Source organism: Daktulosphaira vitifoliae, unplaced genomic scaffold (assembly GCF_025091365.1).
Source record: "Daktulosphaira vitifoliae isolate Bord-2020 unplaced genomic scaffold, ASM2509136v1 Scaffold_4, whole genome shotgun sequence".
In the NCBI taxonomy this organism is placed as follows: domain Eukaryota; kingdom Metazoa; phylum Arthropoda; class Insecta; order Hemiptera; family Phylloxeridae; genus Daktulosphaira; species Daktulosphaira vitifoliae.
In genome coordinates, this window is record NW_026099575.1 from 19,981,854 (window position 1) to 20,006,933 (window position 25,080).

General features: G+C 29.0%; 1 protein-coding gene across 3 annotated transcripts in view; it reads right to left on the minus strand.

Annotated features, from left to right (window-relative positions):
- The window catches only part of LOC126903529 (discoidin domain-containing receptor tyrosine kinase B-like), a 119,055-nt gene that overhangs the window by 29,390 nt on the left and 64,585 nt on the right, over window positions 1–25,080 (minus strand). For all 3 annotated transcript variants that reach the window (XM_050681714.1, XM_050681715.1, XM_050681713.1), the window contains one exon: window positions 23,919–24,024. In XM_050681714.1, coding sequence (XP_050537671.1) covers window positions 23,919–24,024 — 106 coding nt within the window. The remainder of the gene's footprint in view (window positions 1–23,918; window positions 24,025–25,080) is intronic.

A 25,080-nucleotide genomic window follows, 5' to 3' on the forward strand; every position in this document is an offset into this window, starting at 1 on the left:
ATATAATTGATTATTAATGACTGGTAACCCTTTATTATTAACTTTTTTATGGCTTTGCAGGTTTATTTAAAAATTTTATTCAAAAAATTTGGTTAAATGTTGAAATCACTTTATGAGCTAAAATATAGGTAAAATANTTTGGCTAAATGTTGAAATCACTTTATGAGCTAAAATATAGGTAAAATAAATATTTAAGTACTTGAAAATTAGAGCGTAAAACTAAAATTATTTTTAAGTTATAAATAAAAATTATTTTCTTTTACATTAGATTTTGAATATCCAACACTACAATAAAAAAGCATAAGACATTTTAAATGGCAGTAAAAAAATGCACTTCAAATCCATATCTCTACATTATTATATTCTTTATTTTTTCTACAAAATGTAATTTGAATATTATACCACTTTTGTTCTTTACCATGTTTTTTATGCACATTTTTTGAAGTTCAATACCTCTATAATCAAACGACATTATGTAAAATAATATCAAAGTTTTTGCTAACAAGTGCATAAACATTTTTTATTGGCTTTCAAACTGTTCAATAGAATTTTAAAAGTTATTTTTATTTTACATGAGTCTTTTACATCAATAGCGTAATAGAATGACCCTTTTAAAATGTCATATAACATTTCATAACGCCCCTAAAGTATTAAATTTCTAAGTTGAAAATAAATGAATCACACAAATTTATTTGTTTATGCATACTTTAACAAAGATATCTTACGTAAAATGTCGTACTATATTTTAATTGAACAAATGGTTTATTAGTTTTTTCATCAACTAAAATTTTACATCGAAACATTTAATTCTCATATTTTAAATCTGAATTGAAATGAATCAAGTAAACATCAAAGATCGTCTTATTACATCATTTGATACTTTTCTAATGAAATGTGTAAATTATAGCTACTCAAGAGTAGTTTTACTCAAAACCAGATATCAAAGTCAATTGTGAATGTAAGTTAAGTAATTTCTACTTGAAGATTGGATTACAAACCAATACACAGTTTTGTTTAAGGTACTGTTTTACCTGATTAGAAATATTGGTGTATATATATATATATAATTCTTAAATTATCATTCATTTACATATGATTAAATATAATCATCTCAATTATTATCAAATATTCAAAAACACAAATTTTAAATAAATATATTTTTAATAAAACTCAAGCAAATTATTTATCGAGAGAGTTTATTTAATATTTTTTGTAGGTGTTGAAAATAAGAATCTCATTTAAACCACTTGCAAAAAGATTGTCACAGCAACGGTATCTGTAAAACTTTATTTGTCTCCATGCCATGCAAAAGAAAAGAAAAAACAACAATAAACAAAGAAAATCGTGTAAGTAATCAAATACAATCTTGATTGTAAATATTATTTTTCTGTCTATTATACGTATGGTTTCAGATTGGTGTAAACAGAACTTGAATCGAATTCCATTCGTTCAAGGTTTTGTTAAACCTTTACAAGTTTTCAATATTTATATTTCAAATAAATAATAATCATACTTTGTTTGCCGATTTCTTTTGTCACATTTTTAATAAATACCTGAAAGTATCTCTTCGTAGTGAAAGTTTAGATATACTATCTTTATATTATAACTCAATACTTATTTAAAAACAATTAATTAAAAGTCTATTTTTAAAAAAATACAACCAAGAAGAAAAACTAAGTTAATAAATCAATCCGTGTCATTTCTGTTCATTTTTAAGTGCTATTAATGTAATTTTACTAGAAACAAAGTTACTTCGTAATGTAACAAATACTTAGTTTTCTTGTAAACACTATATTAGTATTGATAAATTATTATTTGAAGATTTTAGAAAATATAAAGATTCATCATTATTAAAGTGTATTAAAAACACTTTATATTAGTACATTATTTTTATAAGTACTCTTTTCAACAAAAATTCAATAATCTTTTGTACATATTTTTTCAGTTTTTTTTTTCTAATCATTAGGACATTTAGTGAAATTTTAAGGGAGCTAAAAATATTTAAATTAGTTGACTAAGGGGCTAAAAATATTTAAGTTAGTTGACTAGAGGGCTAATATGTAATATCAATAAAACATTTTTTTGATTTAAAGTACTATTGTGATTTTCGGTGGCTAAACCACCTTAAGCTCTTCTCAATGTCTGTCTAAGGTATTTCATAATACAATATAATTCGACAATGATCAGTTTCACGTATTTATTTTATAATTAATAGTGTTATATCAACCATTGAATTTATCATTTTCAATCAATGTAATAATACACAAACTTCATAAATACATAATATAACTTAATAATATATAATCGTTTAGTAGCTGATTGTTCAGAAATACTAGTTGATTGTAGGTATCAAAAAAAAAAGGTAAAATTTAACACAATACTTAGAGAACACTAAAGAAAGTTACAGGACGTTGTGTAAGTAGTGTGCAATTTCTGGTAAACAATAAAACCTAATAAAATTAAATTTGCGTTTATTTTTTCCAGATACTAAAACAATAGATTTATGAGTACCTATAAGATTATAATATCTGAGACCGTATTTGGTCTTTGAATGTCAAATGCAAACAACGTCAGAACCGCTTGATTTTTGTTATTGGATGTTGTTTTAGCTTTGATTGCGCGCTACTTAGCTTCGATTGTTAGTGGAATGCTAATCGTATTCAGAAATTAATTACTTTACGTATAAGTTAATCATTCGTCAGCTCTAGGCGTGTACAAATGCTTTTACGTTGAGTAATACGCTGCACAATCCAACAAGAACACATAGGAATAGCCATATAACAGTGTTTAGTTAATGTTTTGATTAATTGGATTGATTTCAATGGCTTAGGCTTAAAGTGTTGAATTAGAATGTCCGTTTTAATTAAAATAATACACACACAGACTCATTTTGTTTGGAATTTCGATTTTTGACATTTCATTGCATTTTATAGTATTTATTTAGCTTGTAATCCTCTCATTTTTTAAATTAAATATTATTCAATGAACACTGAAGATAAATGTTTACATAATTATATAGGTTCATTTTCATATTTTAAAATTAAATTATATTACTCAATATTTAAAGGAAGGAATACTAACAAAATATTTAATCATTACAACAAATTCAGAGCTTACAATAAAATTTATGTTTATAGGAGAAATCGTATGATTCGTTTTTTTTTTATTGAAATGTGCATGAAAAAATCAAAATAACTTAACATATATGTCCTTGATACGAAGACATTGAATTTCGACGCTTATTTTACCGTATTCATTATTTATTAAAATTATACCGAATTATTAGGATTATAAATGAGTAATTTAATCAACCCGTCCAACTGTTTTGTTTATTAAGTCCATTCTATAGTTCAATGCATTTGTTTATCTACACATAAGCCGATTTAATTGCTCCACAACGCGTCCTAAATTCACCACCAAGTTGATATTCGTTATGATTGTTGAAACCTTTGGAATTCACTTGTTCGTTTACTATAATAATTTATTAACACTTGATTGCTTTATATGCTGTATAAAGCAAAGGAATAATTTTTATTTTATATTATGGTGAATAAAAACTAACTTCAACTGAATTGAATGCAAATCGTTTAATATGTGTTAAACTTACAATAAACGATTAAAAAAAGAATAACTGTGTTCAATTAATATTAATACTATCTAAAAGCATAAAATACACATAAAACAAGTAAAATCTATCAATATAAAGCGATTCATAAGTATTATGTTTTGTAAGTAAGCATACATGTAATTTTAAGAAATACATACTATCTCATAGTTAATGTACAACAAAAAGTAATCTATTAACAACATTTTGTTCAGTGCAGCATATAATAATTTATAAAGCATTTTCTTGGAAGTTATATTTGAATTTAGTATTATTTAAAGTATAACAAATAAGTATTTTATAAGTTTTCATAATAAAACTTATTTTGGTTAAATGCCTAATTTAAAGTATTAAACGTATATTTAGTGGTAAACAACTGATATGTAGTTTGGGGTGCATTCTATATCGGATAGTGTTAGAGGTATTACTAAAATATGTCATCTTAAGAAGTGTAACGTGATCTCTAGAAAGTTATTTCTGTATTAATTTCAGTATTTATTGAAATCGGTACAAATCATAATAACCCGCAAATAGTCATTAAAAACGGTACAGTGAAGTTATTTAATTTCACCAGGATAATACTATCCGGGCCGATAAAATTATTTAAAAATTGTAATCCCATTAAAAAAAATTTTTGTTGCTTCACTTATATTACATGTTTGTGAGCTTAAAGCTTTGAATATTTTAAACCCTGGAACACTCATAAATAATATTTTTAACAAATGTCCGTAATTGGTCAATAATTTTATAATTTATTTGACAATAAATTTGATGAATATTAATTAGTGATGTTTTCCAGGTACAGATTTCTTAACATACGTTAATTACAATTTTTAATTAAATTGTAAGTGATTTATTTTATAACTATAGAGTTTTCAGTAAGTAAGGAATAGGGTTTCTATTGTTCTCATGGTTAGTAAAAATTGGCCTATTTCACATTTTGTGTTATATAAAGTAAAAACGTTCGATATGCCTTACATGGCACAAGCTTTAAAAAGTATATGACTTTCATCGGATCAGTTTTAAAACTTTAACTCTATTATTTGAATATTTTTCCATTATAAAGATAAAAATCAAGTTTGATAGATTTTCAATTAATTTCTTGCCCCTTGAAACAATCAAAAGTTGTAACGAGGTAACACTGTATAGCTTGGAATTCATTGAAAAATCATAAAGTCAAAATAAGGTTGCGACGTGACTTCAGCAGCGGACATAAAACGAAAAATCCAATTTAACTTCATATCAATCACATAACTTATGATCCCGAAACGCTTTGAAAAGGTACATAATTATATAATGTTAAGCAGAGGTACATATTTATTGGATTAATGTCGGCGAGTATATTTTTAGTATTAATTTCAAAATTGTTTTCGTGTTTTACATTTAGCTACAGAATTGAAGTGTTTAATTTTAATTTACATTTTGAATCGGAAGTGTTGTTATTGTAACGACATAGTGCAAGTTTAGCTGAAGTAGGACACGATGTGAGCACAAAAGCAAACAGAATCTTTGGTAGAGGTGGTTGTTAATGCGGCTGCTTTATCGGTCGCCGCTGACTATAACAAATAGGCAGGTAAAGAATACACGTATAAGACGCTGGTGCAACAACACGGACGGGTCGTAAAAGTTCTATTTACACCCTCTCGTCCACATCTTCCACCTTCTCCTAGCACACGCTCAACACAAGCTAAATATATACGAGGTGGTGCAATATAAAACGGCGTGCATTTGCTGTTATAATCGCAACAGGAGGATAAGCGATCTAAGCCGAGTGGGGAGGGTATGTGTAGGTATTACTGGCTCCCAATCCCTTGTATAACAATTACCGTAATAAAAACAACCGACCCTATCGCCGACTAATATCGCGAGACTGTCGGCAGAGGTGTACAGCGTGCGGGGGAGCAAGTGCGGTCAAACCGTTGTGTTCAATTAAGAATTACGACTTAAACTCGGTACGACTGTGTCTACCCTCTCCGCGGTGTACACGTTGTTCCTATTGATGCATACGATACAAGATTGTGCGATATTTCCGCCGACATTTCAATGGATTTCCTTATCTATAAAAATTTATCATTTTTTTTATACGGTTTCGACGATATTCATATATAGAAAGAGTTTTTTTCATTTATATTTACGAGTTAGTAACGCCTAAACTTGAGTTCGAAACAGATACATGGGACCATATAAACTATTAAGTACTACTGTGCTTTGAAACTTTTGAAGAAATTTTTGTTTTGCTCAACAACCTAATTATTTTAACTACAACATTTTTTTTTCAGTTAGTCCTTAGGGCTTACAAATAGTTTAATCCGGCCCGGCAAGTACATTTAGAAAGAAAACTAAGCTCAGTCAAAATTTCAGAAAAAAATTTTTTTTTTTTAATTTCGAGTAAATTTAGTTTTAATAAGTAATACATAATAATTGCAGATAATTAAATAGAACATTATTTTACGAAAGTCTGTACTAATATGGTTAAATTCAATTAATGAATTGATATGTTTAATTTTTAAACTATTGCATAATGATTTAATAATAATTTGTACTTGCCGTGCAACATGAAATAATATATTCCTTATTGTTAGAATTTGTACAAATACAATATTTTTGCATTCATCGCGTTTATAACACAACCAAAAATATTATTAAAAATAAATATGATTTCAACGATGATAATGAATAGCCCAACAATGACATTTTAAATTCTGTACAATCATTTTATTTTTAAAAGTTTTTATGTGAACAAATTGATAGATATTTTTACAAAACATTGTATTTGTTCATATCATCTAATATATTATGATAATAATCTGAAAGCGATGCGTTTCCTTTTTTAGGAAATTGAATTGATTCTTTTTATAAATTTACTTTTGGACAAACATGTTTAAGAAGTGTAAAAGGCTCGTTTTTTTCCGCATATTTAGAAAGCTAATCGGACAAAAGGATAGTGATGTAATCATCAATATTTATTCGACTAAATGCACACTCTACGCATTAGTAGAATTTCATAGTTTTTTATTAATAAACATAACATGGAATAGTTATTAAGTTAATTCGTTACAGAGAATAACTGTCCAGTATATTTGAATATTCGGAAATATTCGCGTTTTATGTTAATTTCACAAGAAAATTAAATTACTACCAAAGAGTTTTTGGAAAATTCATATAATTCTTACGAAGGTGAGTGGTTGACTTTGTAAATATTTACTTAAATGATAAATTAAAAAGTACTCCTCCAACGAGTGTGATAAAATAAACAATACACAACTCTGATCTCTCGAAGGGGTAAATATGGCAAGTGTTTGGCATACGAACCGAGAAGTTGTTCGCATAAAACACACTCGGTATTTTTGCATATAATGATAATAATAATTAATAACAGTTTTTATGGGGCTGGAAATACAATAGCGTAGTTATTTTTGCTATCGTCGGGCCAATTAACCAAAATAAATATAAAAATTAACGTAAATTACCCTAGAGTGTTTGTGTCGAAGTATTTCTATTTACAACAACCTTTTGTGTTAATGAGGTTAAAAAATAAAGCAGCCAATGTAATTTAATTTCGCAACCTTTTTATATATACTTTTGTATATTCGGAGTTATTACGAGAAAAAATAGGTCCATTGTCAGTTTATTAATACATTTTCTGCATTAATAAAATGTAGAATAAAAAACGTTCTTTTTAGGTACCAGAGATTTCGTAACCAACGAGAATAGACAACATATTTTTAATTTGAAATAAAAAAAAAAGTAAGTTGCCCTTTTTCATTTTCTCGTGATCCTCTCTTGCCAGCATAACTATTTTTTCTCTGCATAAGTTTTATTTTCATTATAATAGCGTTTATTCAAATGAGCAGATACAGACCGCCGAGGAGACAACAAACACATTTTAATCAAAAGATCACGCGCGCGCGCCATGCCTTGTTCTCACAATTCCTTATTAGATTTTTACTAAAGCATTTAAAGTAATGCTAATCATATTCTCGAATTTACATTTCTTTCTTTTTTATAAGAATATTATGTTTGCTTCCGCACTTAGTCGATCGTTCCCTTTCCGTTTGGATAATCTCGGAGATTTATTTAACTTTTTAAATGGAAAATAACACGCTAAAAGATTCAAAATATAGTCTATTCATCTCGAATAAATCACTTAATAGCGAATTAACTCGGGCTGAAATAAAATAACGAAAAATGATAAATATCATGTAAAACTGGGTCAATTGTGATTAGCCATAATAATTCAATTCTAACTTAGGATAAAAAACTGAAAATTAATTAACTTAAGGAGGGGTCCTACATTTGGAAAAATGTTATCAAGTACAGAAAATCGCTTTAATATTATAAAATTATTATATTGTTAACAACTTATGTACATGTTTTTGGCGTCAGGTCGAAACTGTGGCGGAGAGAAGGTACAAGAAAAAATGAGCCTCGACCGTATTATCATAGCATTCATATGACAGCGGACATCAAAACTTTGTTGTTTAATGCATTTCTCTTTTTTTCCATTCACCTCTTGTTGCTCAGAAGACAAGACGATAAATTACTATACGAAGCGCGCTGGAAAAACTTTTATTTTAATAATAAATTCTCAGCAAAGTAATATTTATTACTGTATGCGAAAAACGAGCTTTTGCGCTTATTTGAAATTTTTTCCCTTTGTGTGCCCTAGATGAAGGATATTTCTTTATTACTTATATCCATTTAATCTTAACCAACGTTACGTCTGCTTAAAGTGCAATAATAGTTGAAAGAACATTTTCTTCTTCTACTCTTCTCGTTCCTCTGATATTTACCTATCCTCTAGCTTATCCAATTATCGTCTTGTTTTACATCGTATTTTCGACTAAATAAAAAAACATGCACCTGCTCGCTTAAAGTTACAGTAATGACACAAAGGTAGTTAAATATTTTCACGCTCATAACTTACAACAAGATTAGTAAACACATCGCACTCGTGTGCCGGTATTTAGTTATAAGTAGACTGGTACATGTTCGCTTAGGTTTATTGTGTTGTGAGATGAATTGTTTAAGATCAAGGATAACCCAATTATTGTTCAACAAAAGCATCACATACCTCCATTAAAGTGAGGTGAGGAAGAATGAAATATGGCAAAACGCGTAACAAGATTATTAGTTGTATAAATATAACCCAAATCAAACAAATTTTCAAGTGCTGTACTATCGTTTTAGATACAACTTCAAAACAGTTTATAAACAAATAATTTTATTTCAAAGTGTTATTTTATGAATATATTTATAAATTCAATATAAAAATGACACTAAATGCCGTGTTATATATTTAACAATCATTAAGATTATTTCAAAGAATGTAATCATTATCTTATAACAAGATTAAAGGACTCTTTTTATCAAAAGAAAAAATAACTTTAATTACATTGGAGTCATTTTCCTAAAGTCTACCATTCACTTTTTTTTATACTAATATAATTAATTATATTAGTTTGAGATGTACTATACTAATTTATTTTTCTTTCTCAGCATTTTCTTTAAAATCTTTTCAAAAGTGTTGAAATTATTTAAATAGTTTTACCAAAAAAATTATTAACTTCTTGTTGTAACTATTTACATTGAAATTTTTTGTTTTATTTAAATTTATTGGGCTTTAACTTATGATACGTTACAAATCTATTGTTGATTTAGTAAGCAACAATTTTTAAACGCGGTATAGACTTCAAATTAAATTAGCTTATTCAAGTTCATTACGAAACCTAAATACTACTAACAGTAAACAATTAGTTAATACAGTTGCCGGTAAACTTTGTTAGCAGTAATTACCGTCAGTTTGGTTTTTGTTTTATATTTAGTTGCATTGTCGTTATAGAACACATAAAACTCATTTTGATCGAACCTAATACAATTAAAGAAACAAAAACAATTTCCTTAAAAGCAGTTTGAATATTAAATGTAGTTAATAGAACATTAAGCAATTTAAAACAATATTGTTAAGGATAACAATATAGTTATAAAGTCAATTAAATGTTCAATCCCAATTAATATATTAACACGTATAAGTCAAAAATAATTTTTATTTTTATTTTGTATTGAGTTAACTTGTAGTAATATTTTTAAACTACAAAATAAACTTTTTAATCGGCACGAGACTGAAACTCGACTAAACAAACAACAAAATCTCAAAACGATTAACCGGATGGTTTTTCTGTGTTAAGTTATTACGCGCAAAATTAATTTATATTAATTATCTATTGATATTATTAAGATAATTCAATACTGCCGTTACACAAAGCCTACCAGTCCTCACGGTGTATGTCCTTTAACCTCCGCTCACTGGTCCGCCATGGCAGCTAAACGGCGCTATTGTGTTCGAGATTTCGATATTTTAACAAAGGGTAAACCTCGACGTTGATTATTTTCCTTCTACCACACCTTACCCCGTTCAGGTATATCAATCACTATCAGATGCAAATTACTTGTGTCGGGTGCCCGATAACCGAAAGCATCTATCAAAAACAGCCGGAAAGAAGGAAGGAACGAAAGAATGGTGTATGAGTGTAGGGGATTCGAGGGTGGCGGTATTGTTATTGTTGCTATTCGCCATTTGTTTGGTGGCCTCAAGCTCTCGTGGCTCTTTATGCTGAAAACTACGCGTTTAACATGAGAAAAATGTCCAACTCTCACACCTCCAACACCATCAGGGCTTATCATTATTATGAAACGGATATCTCGTCAATTTCCGCTATAAAGAAAATCGTTCTTTCTTCTCATTGGCCTCAGGCAGTACTTATTTTTTTTTCATTAGTATTTTACTTATTACCGGTAACGACTTAACAGTACGGTCGATTTATTTTGGCTATTACAAAAACACACAGTAGTACAATAACGGAGATGACATTCACTGAGGGTCGTTTGAGTATCAGCAACTTTAGGCAAGTGTGTCGTAAGTCATTAGAGTTGATCGAACCGTAAGACGTTTAAATTGAAGCCAAGATATTTTCAAATCTAAATAACTCGACACAAAGTAAAGTTAGCAGTATTATTTAGCTGAAAATCGAATTGGTTTTCAAGATGTATTAGTTTTTACATGGAATGTATTGGGCGGAAATAGTAGATATTTTAATAAATTATTTTATCGGCGAAGAAAATTGGGGTCGAAGTGGCCAAGAAGTTTTTAAACGGAGTTAGTGCCCGGAGAGCCAATTTTCAATTCAACGAGCCAATACCGAAAACCCTTTCATTTCCGCTGCGCGATAAGAGGAAAATTAGCGTATTTAGACAGGTTAATTCCATTTCCCATAAATATACGCCCCTTCAACGCGGTAACGTTTGAAACGTTAGGTTTGTTAACTATTATAAATATATAATTTAGCAATTTGATTTGATTTTGCCCAATAACAATATTATTAACAACCAGCCATCCGATTGTTTTCACGACAAAGGGGTCTTAATATTAGCAAGAAAACCATTTTTCATATATAGTAACACAATCTAATCTTATTTTTTTCGAGTAAATAACTATAAACCCTCTTTGTAGTTTTTCTAAAGAAAATTTAAATTACAATTACCGCATAGCTGCTTCAGTATCAAAACATAAATCATAAAAATATAAAATAACATAAAAAGTTTACGCTACAAGACTTATTCCTTTCCCGCCCCTGTACTTTTATTTGCCGCTCAAATAAAAATATTCCGTTGTTTTTGTTTCGAATAGCCTTAGGCTTACACTCTATTATTGAGCCTTTACGTGCATTATTAATAAAACATGTGTAGATACGATGTATTCATTATAAAAGCAAAGAGAAAAAAATTAACCACACGTGTACATAAGAAAATTACACTGTAGTTACCAGGAATGATAATACATATTTTTATAGCTGTTGTAATTTTCCACCGACTAAATGATAGTGATGCAAACTTATTATTTACCGCGTAGTAGAAAATTATAATTTGCGCCAACGGGAGAATGTGTAACAGGAACCTATAGAATAATTGGGCTAGCTCTTTTTACATCATTAGCCATGTTTTATAATTGCCCACAGTACATATACATCAACTTATCAGAGATTTCCCTTAGACTTTTTATTGTTATTATTTTTATTTAGGAATTTAATATGAAACGAAGGGTTGAACGTATACCCTCCAGCCACGCGTCTGCTGTTGTGGTTCCTTGGCCTTTTCGACCCTAATGGGTAATGCTTGTACGGCTTTTAGTATAGCTGCTTTACTTTCAGACCGCGTTCTTTATATATAAAAGGCATGGTGCAAACTCGTTGTAACATACCTATATTATAGCTGAACATGACGTTATACGCAAAGGTTTATGGCAGTACTAGTACCGATTGAAAATATTTTACTATGATAGTTTTGAAAAATAATGACGTAATTTATTATAGTGCGGTACACATTAAGTGAATAAAGATTTTATAGTACAACATATTGAATTTTCAAATTTTCAAGTAAACAAAACAGTCAATTTTTCAACGAAATAATAACACAAACAACTTATATGTATCACTCAAGTTTTGTAGGAAATTAATAATTCATTATACGAAGTCTATCTAAAATTCTGACTTATTAATATGCGAAAACTTATCGGTTTTTGTATGAATATCTAACAAAATATGTTTAAGTTTTTAAGAGTTTCTAAAAAAAAATTACTCGACGAGTTTCCGAGATTTAAAATTGAATTTCTATATGCAGTAAAAGTTTTGTAAAAATAATCTAATTGACTTTGTAATTAACACATGGCTTACAGCAGCTTTATTGTAAAAATGTTAATTCTTCACAACACATTATTGAGCCTTTTAAAGTCGAAAAAAATTTGGAATTCATAAAAATAAAAGTTTATTGTCAGTTTGCTTGAGAATTAAGTGTAGATAAATGAAAAAACAAAACATAAAAAAAAAATAGCCTGGTTTGTTAATTAAAAAAGTTTTTTCTTAATTTATTCAGCTGCCAGTATTTGTACGGAAGAAATCGCTCACAGCGTTCATAGGCGATTGGAATTTTCCATAATAGTCTAAAATATTACTAAATCACATCCAAGTAAAACAATTAATACTATTCAAAATAAAATGAGACCATGCGTATAGAATCTGGTTATTGGAATAAAGTAAATTAATAAAGTTGTGAAATCAAGCTGTTAACTTGTAATTTGTTTTATGAAATAAAATATTAATAAACAGCCGCATCTTAAGTAAATGCTAGTAGCAACTGAACCTGTTTAGATTATAATTTCAATTAACAGTAAGATAAAATTTTAATACAAAACTGTTTTCTCAACTACCCGTTAGAACCTAGTTACAATTAAACATAGTATCACTGCGTTTGAAAGCCGCAGAAGTTTACTTTAGTACATGGGATTCCGACCCAACCTCCTAGCTTTGGACTGGCTGTTTTAATTATTTAAAGTATCTACTCGTAAAGTAAATGGAAAGTTTTTTCTGATTATACCATGAAGTTTAAACACTAACATCGAGGAGGCTATCTCACTTTGTAAACAAATCCCTCTAGGCTATAATAAACTCTATGGCTGTGTGTACCTGATAATAAAAAATATACACGTCCCGCAGCGAGACAAGTATAAGAAAAACAACAAACTGCAAAAGGGTTGAAAATTAAAATTTAAAAAACCTCGGAGGCACGATAGATTAATTTAGTGGTCCACACATCATTTAGAATAATTCTGCCCCGCGGACAAGATTTTGCTCTAGTGGTCTCTTCATTGCGGTACGTTGACTTTGCACCGGATGTCTCTCACACTCGAGTGTACCAGTCTTTTATCATACTACCCTAAACATAACTACGTATAAGCTACACACGTTGGCATTCGCCCCTAACTTCGGTAAGCTCAAACACATTTTCCTAGACGAAAATAAAACAGCTGAAGAGGGAAAACTGTAATTTGTGCGATTTATGTAATGTACTTTTTCCCCTTGTGCGCTGTCGACAAGTGCCTCAGGGTCACGGCTGCGGTATTGGAAATAAAACTATTGTATTGCTTTTCAACCGCTTTGGCTATTACGACGCCAAAAGTTCGATTGCAAAACAATATCGAATGTTTGGGTATGCGCATTTAATGCTAACAGTATAAAGAAACATTTTTGGTTTTACTTTAATGCTAATACTATGACTAGAAAATATCCACTTTATCTTGAAACATAAATTATTCTGAATATAAATAATTATTTTGGATAAACTAAACTCTGTTGTTTTGTGTTCTAATCTTTACATGTAAGAATAATTGTTAAACTGATAATATTTTAAATTGATTTAATAAAAAAAATTGTTAGATTGAAAGATTTTTATTGAATTGATTGAATTCGCAATACATTTTATTTGTAAAATATTAATGTAGTAATTTATTTTTTGAGTTCACTTTAATTTACTTATTTGACTAGATAAATTAATGTTAAAATTAGTAAATCACGATGGGACGCCCTGTTTAATAAAAACAGGTTCGCAGAGTTTAATTTAAGAAACTGAACAAAAATTAAAATAAACTCATGGAAAATAAATTGTTGTTTATTCTGTTTTGTTTAAAATTATATTTCACCAATTCATTTTCAAACAAATTTTGTCGATAATGAAAGAATTAATTTTTATATGAACATTGCAATGTATTATTTATATAGTCTAATTATAAGAATGTTTGGTCAGAAAAAACAAAATTGGGTATTAAAAATTACTATAAAAAAAAATATACAATTAGAGGGATACATAAAAATCATAAATCAATAGAAAAATTTTTTAGTTAACGTGTATAAAAATGAAAAAGATTTAAATAAAATCATTTTCTGTTATAATAGACATGAGACTTTACTTGATGCTTTTAGTTTGCATCAATCAATTAATTTTTAAGTTATTCCTGGAAGTAATATTTTACCGTCATTGAAACTTAAAATATGTAAACTAACATATGTTTAGAAATCTATATTCGGTGGAGTTTAGCTAAGCATTACATAGTCGGTGTTTAATGTTATGGTAATTTTATACGGTCTCCAAGACTTCTCTACGATAGAAGAACTTTTCATGCAATGTCCTTACGAATGTCTCTTTGGTTCGATAACCCGCATGGTCGTAACTGCTTTTACCTGAAGTCGTTTAGGCCTTGGTTAGAAGGGGAGAGGAAGTTTGTGAATGGAGAAAAAGTTAAAGAGATAAAGGAAAATTATGTTTCGGATAAAAGTTTCTCCAAACCTTAGATTATAACCGTTTCAACTGTAACGTATTGCTGAACCAATATGATTTCAGAACTCTTATTTATTTCTAGATTTTATTTGTAGTCGTTATTCTTATTTAATAACTTATGCGGCCATGGTTAAAGTGATTGGTTTGTGTTAGTATAGTAAATTCTTTTGCTGTACTACTTTTGATTTTGTCAGATACTTTACTAAGAGAAGCGTAGTGTAAAAAAATTAATTTCAGTCAATGCGTTCTATGTAAATTTTATATATTTTACCTACATTATAGAGAAAAACATTCATGTGTATAATATGATCGTTCTCTAGCATGAGAACATATTACAATGTCAGTACTCATTCTTTTAGAAACGATATCATTATACATTTGTTTCCTTTGTACTAATTTTTTAAATCGGTGAATCACAAAAGACAATGTAGAATTTATCCAATTTCGAAAATGGATGCAATCGCTCACAATTGTTGAACTTGTAAAACGATACTATTGTATGCATTTCTGATTTTGCTGAATTAATGTATGGGATTTTACTATGGAATAAACAGGGAGGAAATTGTAAAAATTAACACATTCGCTGCGATACTGTTATTTATGAACTCTCGGGGGGAGTAGTATTTACGTGGGAACCTCATTGTGTGTGTGCCGCTTATCGATAAGAAAGTAAATGAAATTTGCATTGAGTGTGGCCCAAATTATGACTGGTTGTTTCAACCCTTCGTTTGCCCGACGCGATGGAGTCATGAGTATCATTTTTATCGCCATAAAAAGCTGAGTCCTTTTTTCGTGTTTTTTTTTACCCCTTTTAGATTCACGTAATCCGATCGGCTTACCCTATTCGTTTGTGTGCACACGCATACACAGACATATAATAATTGTCTTTTGTATGGAACTTGTTAGGGACTAAGACGACGATTCATTGTTCATCCCACAAGTTCTTAGTCCATTGTACCAGAACTCTCAACTAACAATCATTCTCTAACACTCTACTGAGACTTAAAATTATTATGGTTCTATACAATGGCTGGCTGAAGCGTCCGCCAATATCAGCAAATCACTATAAATGTCTTGTTTTAACTTTGTAAATTATAATACTGTTTTTGATTATACGTGTGCGCCGTAAATGATTGTGTACGTATAATATTAAAAAAATCATTGTATACCTTACAAAAAAAAAAATATTTATATTGAAGAAAATCTTATCGTTGACGCAGTGGTTGTAATATTCATCGTTAAATGACTGTCACGTACTGGGTAAATCGAAAAAATGTAATAACAATTTGTAATCCAGACCTGATATCGTTTAAAAAAGTTTACAATTTATCTTGTCATTTGATTTTAAAACTAAAGGCGAACCATTGAATCGTAAGTTTCGTTTAAAATTTAAAAAGTATACATAATTTAAAAAATCAATTTGTGTAAACTCATCAAATTCAACAATGTACCTTTCACAAAGTATTTCTCTTTCATTGAACGTTATACAAAATTATATACAACTCGGTGAGTATGTATACTATTTTGTTTTATTTTCAACCAAAATAGTAAACTTTTTTCATAAAACAAGACGTAACTTAAAATATCAATTTTTTAAAGTTCTTTTTTAAAGATGGTTTAAATAATTTCCATTTCTAACTCGACAAAAGTTAACGTGTATTATTATGTAACACCGAAAAGATAGTCGAATACAATAAATAGCTGAGAAATATTATGAAGTTTGTGTCATTTAAGATAAGCGCTCAACAGAAAACAGACGTCCTTGTGGCTCAAACAAACTTTTATCCTAAATAATTGATTAGATCACATCTAAGGATTTATCTATGGCTAATCGTTTTATTTGTTTAATGCGCCAAAGTCCAATTTGATTGCCTTGATAAATTCACATAGATTTAATGGCCACAATAGTATAATATCCTACAATTATTACAGTACATCTAAAAACAATTATATTTAAGCTCCGTCTTTAATCAATAAATATCACGTGACAATGATTTGAGATTTCTCTCGGTAAATAAAACTTTTGAAACAACATATCGTTCCAAAATTTGTATGTTAAATTCATATAAAATGTAAACGCTTAATTTCGAAAAGAAACTTATTGAAATGGACACTGAAAGCCAATAATATGATCAATATATCAAGAAATATGTTTAAGTACTTTATGTATATATAAACAATTCAAAAATATTATCAATACGGACACACTATTAACATTGTTTTTAAAATAACTATTTCCTTTTGCGAAGCTCGAATTTTTTCTGAAAATGTCAGATGATCTCATTTAAAATTACATTTTAATTTATTATTGTTTTCGGAAATATAATTCCTACTTTTGGAATTCAAGGATCAGTTTCTGGAGCTAAAAGACCTCTCAACGCAATGTGAATCTAGTTAACGACCAAACATAGCTTCCAATTTTAGGGATAATAACCCCTACTGTTGTCTACGTTATCCCGATCCACTAGTACATTTCTTGTGGAAATATGTTTTGACTCAGGGTCGCAGCTGTACAATTCTTTAGGGTAAAACTTAAAAGCATTTACTTCAATTGTTATGCACAGCGGTATCGATGTGTATAGGGCTATTATAAAAATAAAAATCGTATATATGACTATAGCAGAACGCACAACGATTTCACGAGGGTATTTTCCTAGTTAGACCGTAAAAATGACATTAATCTTAAGTAATTCTCTACCTAAATCAAAATATGGGCTTAATGGCTTTATTATAATTTGTCAGCGTTGTTTGAATAAATGGATTTCTAAAACGAAAATCGTTATCTATTAACTTTAAAAACTTAGAATTGATCAGTATATTTTTGCTGTCATAAATAACAAAATTTTAAATGTATTGACTTTGTAACTTATTCGTTTTTTATTAAAAAGAGTAGGGGTCGAATGAATTTCAACAAGTAGTTTAAATTAATAATGATAAAAAAAAAAAATGAATTTTTAAAATAGTTTTATAATTTTATCAATTCGTAATAAATATAAAATTTTAAAATATGATGTAACGTGAAAATAAAAAATGTTATAAAATTACACCGGATTAAATAACATTATTTTTTACAGAGTTGTAATCCGAAATATACAATTCGTTATTATACCTGTTAATGACTCGATAAATTAATCATTAGAAGTAAATTTCTCAGATAAGCTGAGTCGGTTTTAATTAACAAATAAATTTTTGAAAATGTTTGTCGATCGCAAAAACACAAGCTGGGCAGCGTACAGTCCATTACACTAATTTCTTCCTCTAGGGGGCCGACATTTCAGAAATGTCAGCACTTTTAAAAGGGCACAACATAGACCTTATTTTCTACGGTTACCTGCCTTCCCTTCTTTTCATCATATCACTCTTGACTCCCTCTCTTGGCTTTTCCAGTGGATTTCAACGAGCAACACAGTAGCTTTTTGCTCACCGATCCCAAACTTGTTTCTACCAGTGCTGTTGCTGAGCTGACGATTCTTTGAAACATATTGCAGTTCTACGGTCAGCCGAATGCATTGTATAATAACATTAATGTCGTTATGCGGTTAAGGTTTCCATGGTCATTTCATGTATAAAATTATGACCACGCACAAAACTGTAAAGGTTTTTGCGTTTAATTTATTTTGGCGTAATTCAATAGTACAGTTATATCAAATGTTTGCGTTCAAAATAAGTTCTTATAACTGACTAGACATATTCATTACCACAAATGGAAATGGAAACTTTTAATTTATAAAAATAAAGCCACTTTTTCCTACATAATACACTTACATGTTATCTTTGAATTTTACTTTTTAAGTTTCTATACTATTTATTGGATACCAACCTCCAGAAATTGTTGCTTAACCTTTTTAAAATAGTATAATAATGGACAATGGGAAGCGTCGTTGGCCGCCGCCAGAGTTAGCTTTAAAATTTCGAAAAGGCCATTAACTACTACATTATTCTTGTCATATAAAGCGAAGTACAACGCTCTGTCTGTTAGAGAACTACGGTCGAGTGGTTTTTTTTTGAATACCACTTAAGTCTCTACCGCCGTTGTGACTACCCTTGGGCTGGAGTGGCCTCTTTTAGATGCCCCCAACGATGACAACAATCTTTTCAAGTTATGGTATAATCATTATAATATTATGTAGAAAAAGGAAAAAGACAGGTTGTGTGTATAAATAACAACAAAGCCGTTAAATCTAAAAACATATAAGCTTGACCTATTTCTTTAATTGCATTCTCTTAAGTCTAAAAGTGTTTTATTAAATATTTTTGTGGTTATTTTACTTTGAACGTGGTAAAATACAATAACTAACTGAAAATATTTGTTTTACTGTTATATATTAGTCGTGGTTCTGACAAATTTTGTAAATAGAATTTGTTAAAAGTAGACACTGCATTTAATGACGAACAAGAATCTAAGTTATAAAATTTTCAAAATTGTATCACTGTTGTTAGGAATAGTATCATACATTTGAATCTCCCTCCATGTCTTGTTTTTGATAAAACTTTAGCCATACTGTTGCACATGCTGTTTGTTGGACCCAAGGGATATCGTTGTTTAGGCCAAGAGATATTTATGTATAGCATATGTACGTCTATCTGCAAACTAAATACTAAAAGCGAAACCTATTAACTAATGGCTTTCACAGTTCCAGTTATCAGAGCACTTAGTTAATATTAAAGTTAAATTAAACCAATGTAGTATTCATAGTACTCAACGTGTATATTTTTTCTCCAATGTACGAATATTATGTTTGGGACCAGACAGCTAAATGTGCAATTTTTTTTGAACAAAATATCATTAAAATTAATGGTGGACTTCAAGTAGTGTTGATTTTAATTTGCTTTTAATAAACATTGAATCAACTTAAATAATTAAATATAAAAAATATATTTTGGTTTATTGTGCGAGTTTAAATTTTAATTCGACCAACTTACGTAAATTTAAAAACTACTATCAACGATAACGGAATGTTTAAATAAATTATTGAAAAGTATTTTTAGCATTCATTTGAGAAGCTATCAACTGTTTTTTAATAACTATACATCTCTTAAGAAATTTAAATTAATTAAATTTAAAAAACGTAATATTTCTAATTATAATTATATATTAAAATTGATTATTTTATCTTTGCAAATTACAGTCTTGTTAAAGTATTCGAATATTTGTATTTAAATATTAGTATTTTAATAATTTTTTATTATTCTGAAAAATGTATCTTGAGTATTTTTTTTAATAGTTTTTAGTTCTATTTGTGCTTGAAATGCTAAAGACTTCATATTTGATATCATTATTTTCCAGTAATTCATAATTATTGATAAGATAAAAAAATCAATATACTTTAGTAATGAAAAGTATTTTTAATTTAACTCAAAATTTTATTATTGAGACAGACGTGGATACTATAAAAAGTTTTAAGAGGACTATATTACTACTTCTGCTAGCATGAGATATTTTTTCAAACATTATTTCATAAGTTATTGACTAAAAAATAATGTTTCATGATAAATTTAATGATAATTATCATTGAAGTTGCCAATTGTAGAGATAAAACTGTTTTTATTCCCTTCTTGTTACGAATCTGCACTGAAATAGAATGAATAAAACTTCTTTTTGAAAATCTAATATAGAATTATATTTTTAATGACTATTTTCGAATAAGAATAATTTGATTTTTTGATGGATGGTACTTGTTTTTTAATATATTTAATCATATACTTTTAATACTCTGTGCTCGAAGAACTTGAATACGTTTATATTAATCCAATTATATTATGAAAGTATTTTTATGTTATATTATACATTATGGAGATCACAAGAACAAATGTTACTTTTAAAAAAAGATAAGACAAATACAGTTGTTTTATTATAACAGAGTTATTTTTGTGATTTTCACTAATTAATTCTCTTAAAAAGTTAATAAAAATTTAAGTGGTTTAAAATAAGAGTATTTAAAAAAATATTTAAATACATATTCCAATTATATTTTAAAAGTATTTTTAAAATTACTAGCAAACAGTTAACAACTATAAATAATATTTGTCGATTCTATTTTAATGTAAACCTATTGCAGTTTGAAATTGTACAAAAAAAGTATGTTGTTTATTAACTAATATAGTACGAGTATTATTGGAGCATTATTCAGTGTAAAATTTGTTATTCAGTGATCAAAAGAAGTGTAAGCTAATCTCGAAATGTTTTGCACGAGGGTCCGTCAATGGTTAAAATGTTAAAAAAAGGGATGTTCTCTTGTAAACAAATGCCTAAAAGTCAATCAAACAAACGACCGAGGGGAATATCGGAAGAAATAATAAACAACGTACCCTGTTTATTTATTTACATGTAGTGCGTGTGAACAAATAAGTAAATTGGTTTCTTTTTAAATTATTAATTGTTTTTTTTGCGTGAGCGATTTGAACATGTAAAGTTTAATTTATTATATGTACGGTATCCATTTTGCGCTAGCAAAATAACTAAACTTTGTATAATTTATACAGATTCTCAAGAGATATTCAGTGTTAAAAACTTCTAAAATAAGTGTACTTATAAGTAAAATAATATCATTTGATGTATTCATTATCCAGTTACAGTTTTTAAAAGCCCACTATGATTTATATTGAATATTCTAACCTTTAATGGCATTTATATGTACGCGCAAGTATTGTTTAATAAAACTAGTGCATCAGAATTGCTGAGTTTAAATTTAGANGTTTAATAAAACTAGTGCATCAGAATTGCTGAGTTTAGATTTAGGGCGAATAAGTGTTGGAGAATTGGAAAATAAATTCACTCCACTTATAAAATATTTCATTTTTTAACAAACATTTTTAATCCTACATGTGACTGCAGCGTAGTTATACAGTAAATTATTAATATTCCTCGGGGGCATTTTGTAGATTGCTTATCTTAGATTCCGATAACATTATAAAGCTTAATCGACGTCAACGGTTATCATGGGTGCCTAGAGGGTGACATTTATGAGGGCGATATCGTCATCTTGATTTTACGGCGCAACAAGGACGATTTAATTGCTGCTGACCGTGGGGTATACTATACATTAGTTAACTATACTGAAACTATTGCTATGCTTGTTCTTCAAATGTAGTACACATAAAAAGTAAAACAACCAGGGCGATAATCTCCTGCAAATCTCATTGCGGAGAAAAGAAAAAGGGAGAAGTGTACTCGGTTATTTTTTTTTTTTTGTTTCCCCCTCGAAGGATAAAAACCAAATCCAGTTTTTTGCGAGCATTGGACTTTCATTTTCTACCCTCCAAAGCGATCGCCCGTTCCCTGTTCTCGTTATCATCTTCAGCAGCTTTGTTTTTCATTACGGATCGACCAACCGGCTCTAAGCGGATTTATTACCCGGAGCCAAGAAGTACGCGGCGGCGAAGAAACGAGAAAAAAAGAAAGAAACAAGAACTTTCGGATATCCGTTTGTGAATATACCCAGTAATCTTATTAGTGACTATATATTTCGTTATCCAAAGGAATTAATCGCTTTTGGCCATTGTGCTCAAATAATAATAACGCTGATGTTGTTACACATATAATATTGTATACATTATAAATCATATTATAAAAGTATAATTCCTCATAATATAATCTTTGTCGAGCGTGTGTACTACGCAATACCAACTCCAATGCTTAAAACGGCCATCAATTTTTCGACAAAATACTTGTGTTTTTATTATGTTAAAATGTAAATGTTTATTTTAAGCAATCCAGTTTTATTTTAATTACAAAATAGATCTGTTTGCATTTTTATTGTGCTCTATGAATTATTCAGCTATGACTATTGCCCATTTATCCATTTCTCCTCGTTATCATTACTGTATCAAATTTCAAATACGAATGGTATTTGATGATCGCATTACTTCCGTAATAAGGAAGTCTTATCGGATTAAGTACAATATAACCGCACAAGTGTCACGATATCTGTTTATAACAACACAGCGATTCATAATATATTTTATTAGTGCCTTTTTCGTACGCCCATTATTTTTTTAACACTTGTAACGCCCCCGTCATTGTCCCGCAATCTTGCAAGCTGATTTTATTTGCCAAAACTCTTTCTTTTTTTTATAGCCGTATATTCAACAGTTACTCCGTCACCGACGTTATCATGCTAATAATAAGTTTCCTCGCTACCACAAACTACATGATCACTAGGGGTAAACGTTATACAGTTGAGTAGTCTTATACTTCTGATAGTAGTGAGAAACTTACACAAGAGAAATGCCATCGGCTATAAACCGGCCGCTGTTTACGTATCCTTTCCTTTTGATCTGAAGAAAATCTATACAAGCTACACGAAAAGTCTAATAGAATTTATTTATACAGTTTATGTTGGCACCTCGTCAACAAATTTGTTGTAATGTTGTAAAAATTATAATCAGTAATTACCCATTGATGTATTCAGTCTAATTATTGTTTTAAGTACCCACTTTTGAATTATACATTTAAGTTTCGAATGGAATGGAACGAATGAATTAATTAAAATTTTTAATAATGTTTAATAATAATTTAATGAAATTGATTTATAAAAAAACTGTATTTCGCGAAACAGTTATTAACTTTCAAATTGTTTCTTTTTTTAGTAATTATATCAATTTATTTTCTCGCTAATTACAACTTAATTTACTTCAAAGGTTAAAGATTTTATTAAATAAATAAATACATTAATACATAAACAACTTTTTCCTTTTTAAGTTGTTCTCTTACTTAATGAAAAAAACTTTTCAGGAACTGTTTAGTATCTATTTTAATTATTCTATTGCTATAAATTTTTGGAAGAGAAAACAAGAAAGAGTGATCGCATCTACTGATATTACTTGAAAATTATAATGACTTTATCTCACTTTTCGAAACTAATTAAGCGCTTGACTTAATAGGAAGCTTGTTGAAAGTTTACAATAATACGTCGAGGATTCAGTGGGTCGATTGTATAGTATCCTCTCATACAAAATATTTTCTTATGAATAGGTAATAAAATAAGCTGCAGCTGCAGTTAAAAACAAAAAAACTTTTCTTTGTTCGTGTCTATTTCTATTTGTTCTTCTAAAATATATAAGATGGGAAATTGCCGTAACAAAATGACTCGTACAACTTTTATTCAATCGAGTATTACTACTTATAGCGAAAAAAACTTTAACTTACCTCGCGTTTTGCGGTCCCACCGACTTCACTTCGTAGGAAGAACTGGCAGTTATCTTGTGATCTGGGATTTTGCTGCCTTCCATACCCAGTGCCGAACGACATTCTCCTGAAAACAGTTAACTAAATTAATTTTGGGAATGTTAGTCATAATTGTAAGTTTTCAACTTTTCTAAACAACGAGCATTAGTATACGCTTTGTGGTTTTAAAATTTTATTTGAAAGTTTTTTTCTTAGCTGATATCATCTAAAATTGAATAATTGTATTCAAAATGTCTTAACATAATTACAAAATATGACAACAAGTTTATATAATCAACTAAAACAAAAGCATATATTGTTTGCCTTCGTTATGAAATCGTGCATTTTTTACTGTAGAATATGAATGTGAACTTATGTGAAAAGTTGGTGGTTATCTATGTGTGTGTTTCGATCCTTAACTGTTCTTCTACAAATTCACATCTCGAAAAGTACACTTTGAAAAGAGCTATTAAGCCCGTTGACCTTTTAATTGTCCCTTCACAACAAAAAACCTATTCCACGACACCTCAGAGACTTGCTAGCATGTGCGAACACATACCGTTTTTGAGAAGACTTTCCTTTGTGTATACGAAACGTTAAAAACAAAAACCGTAAAAAAACTTTGCTTAGACTCTTGAATAGATAGCGACCCTTTTTAAAGTTTCCTTGAGTTCGTAGAATATGGATTTAATATTTACCTAACGGCAATGTACTGTTCGCCCACAGTTTCAGCGTTTTGGATGAATATAACACACTTATACTCTATAGGAAATGATCCGAACATTTCCATACATTCGTATGATATTTTTGATATACACGTTAATTTTACAAAAAATTACATTTTGATATAAAATATCGAAAATTTTTATACAAATAACTTCCAAAATATGTATATGAAAATTCGGATATTTTATTCAAGAGCGAATGTTTCATTGTTCATTGATATAATTTCAAAGCAGTAACGTAATTGGAATTTATGTATGGGGGTCCACATAGGCTTATAGGATGTAGTTTTAGAGAGATATTAACCCTTCTACTACCCCCACTATTGTAATATTATGTTCGTGGAGGATTTGAACCACTTTTTGTTGCACCGCTATTTCAAAGTATGAGTGCACATCGGTATAATAACTAGAATAAAAAC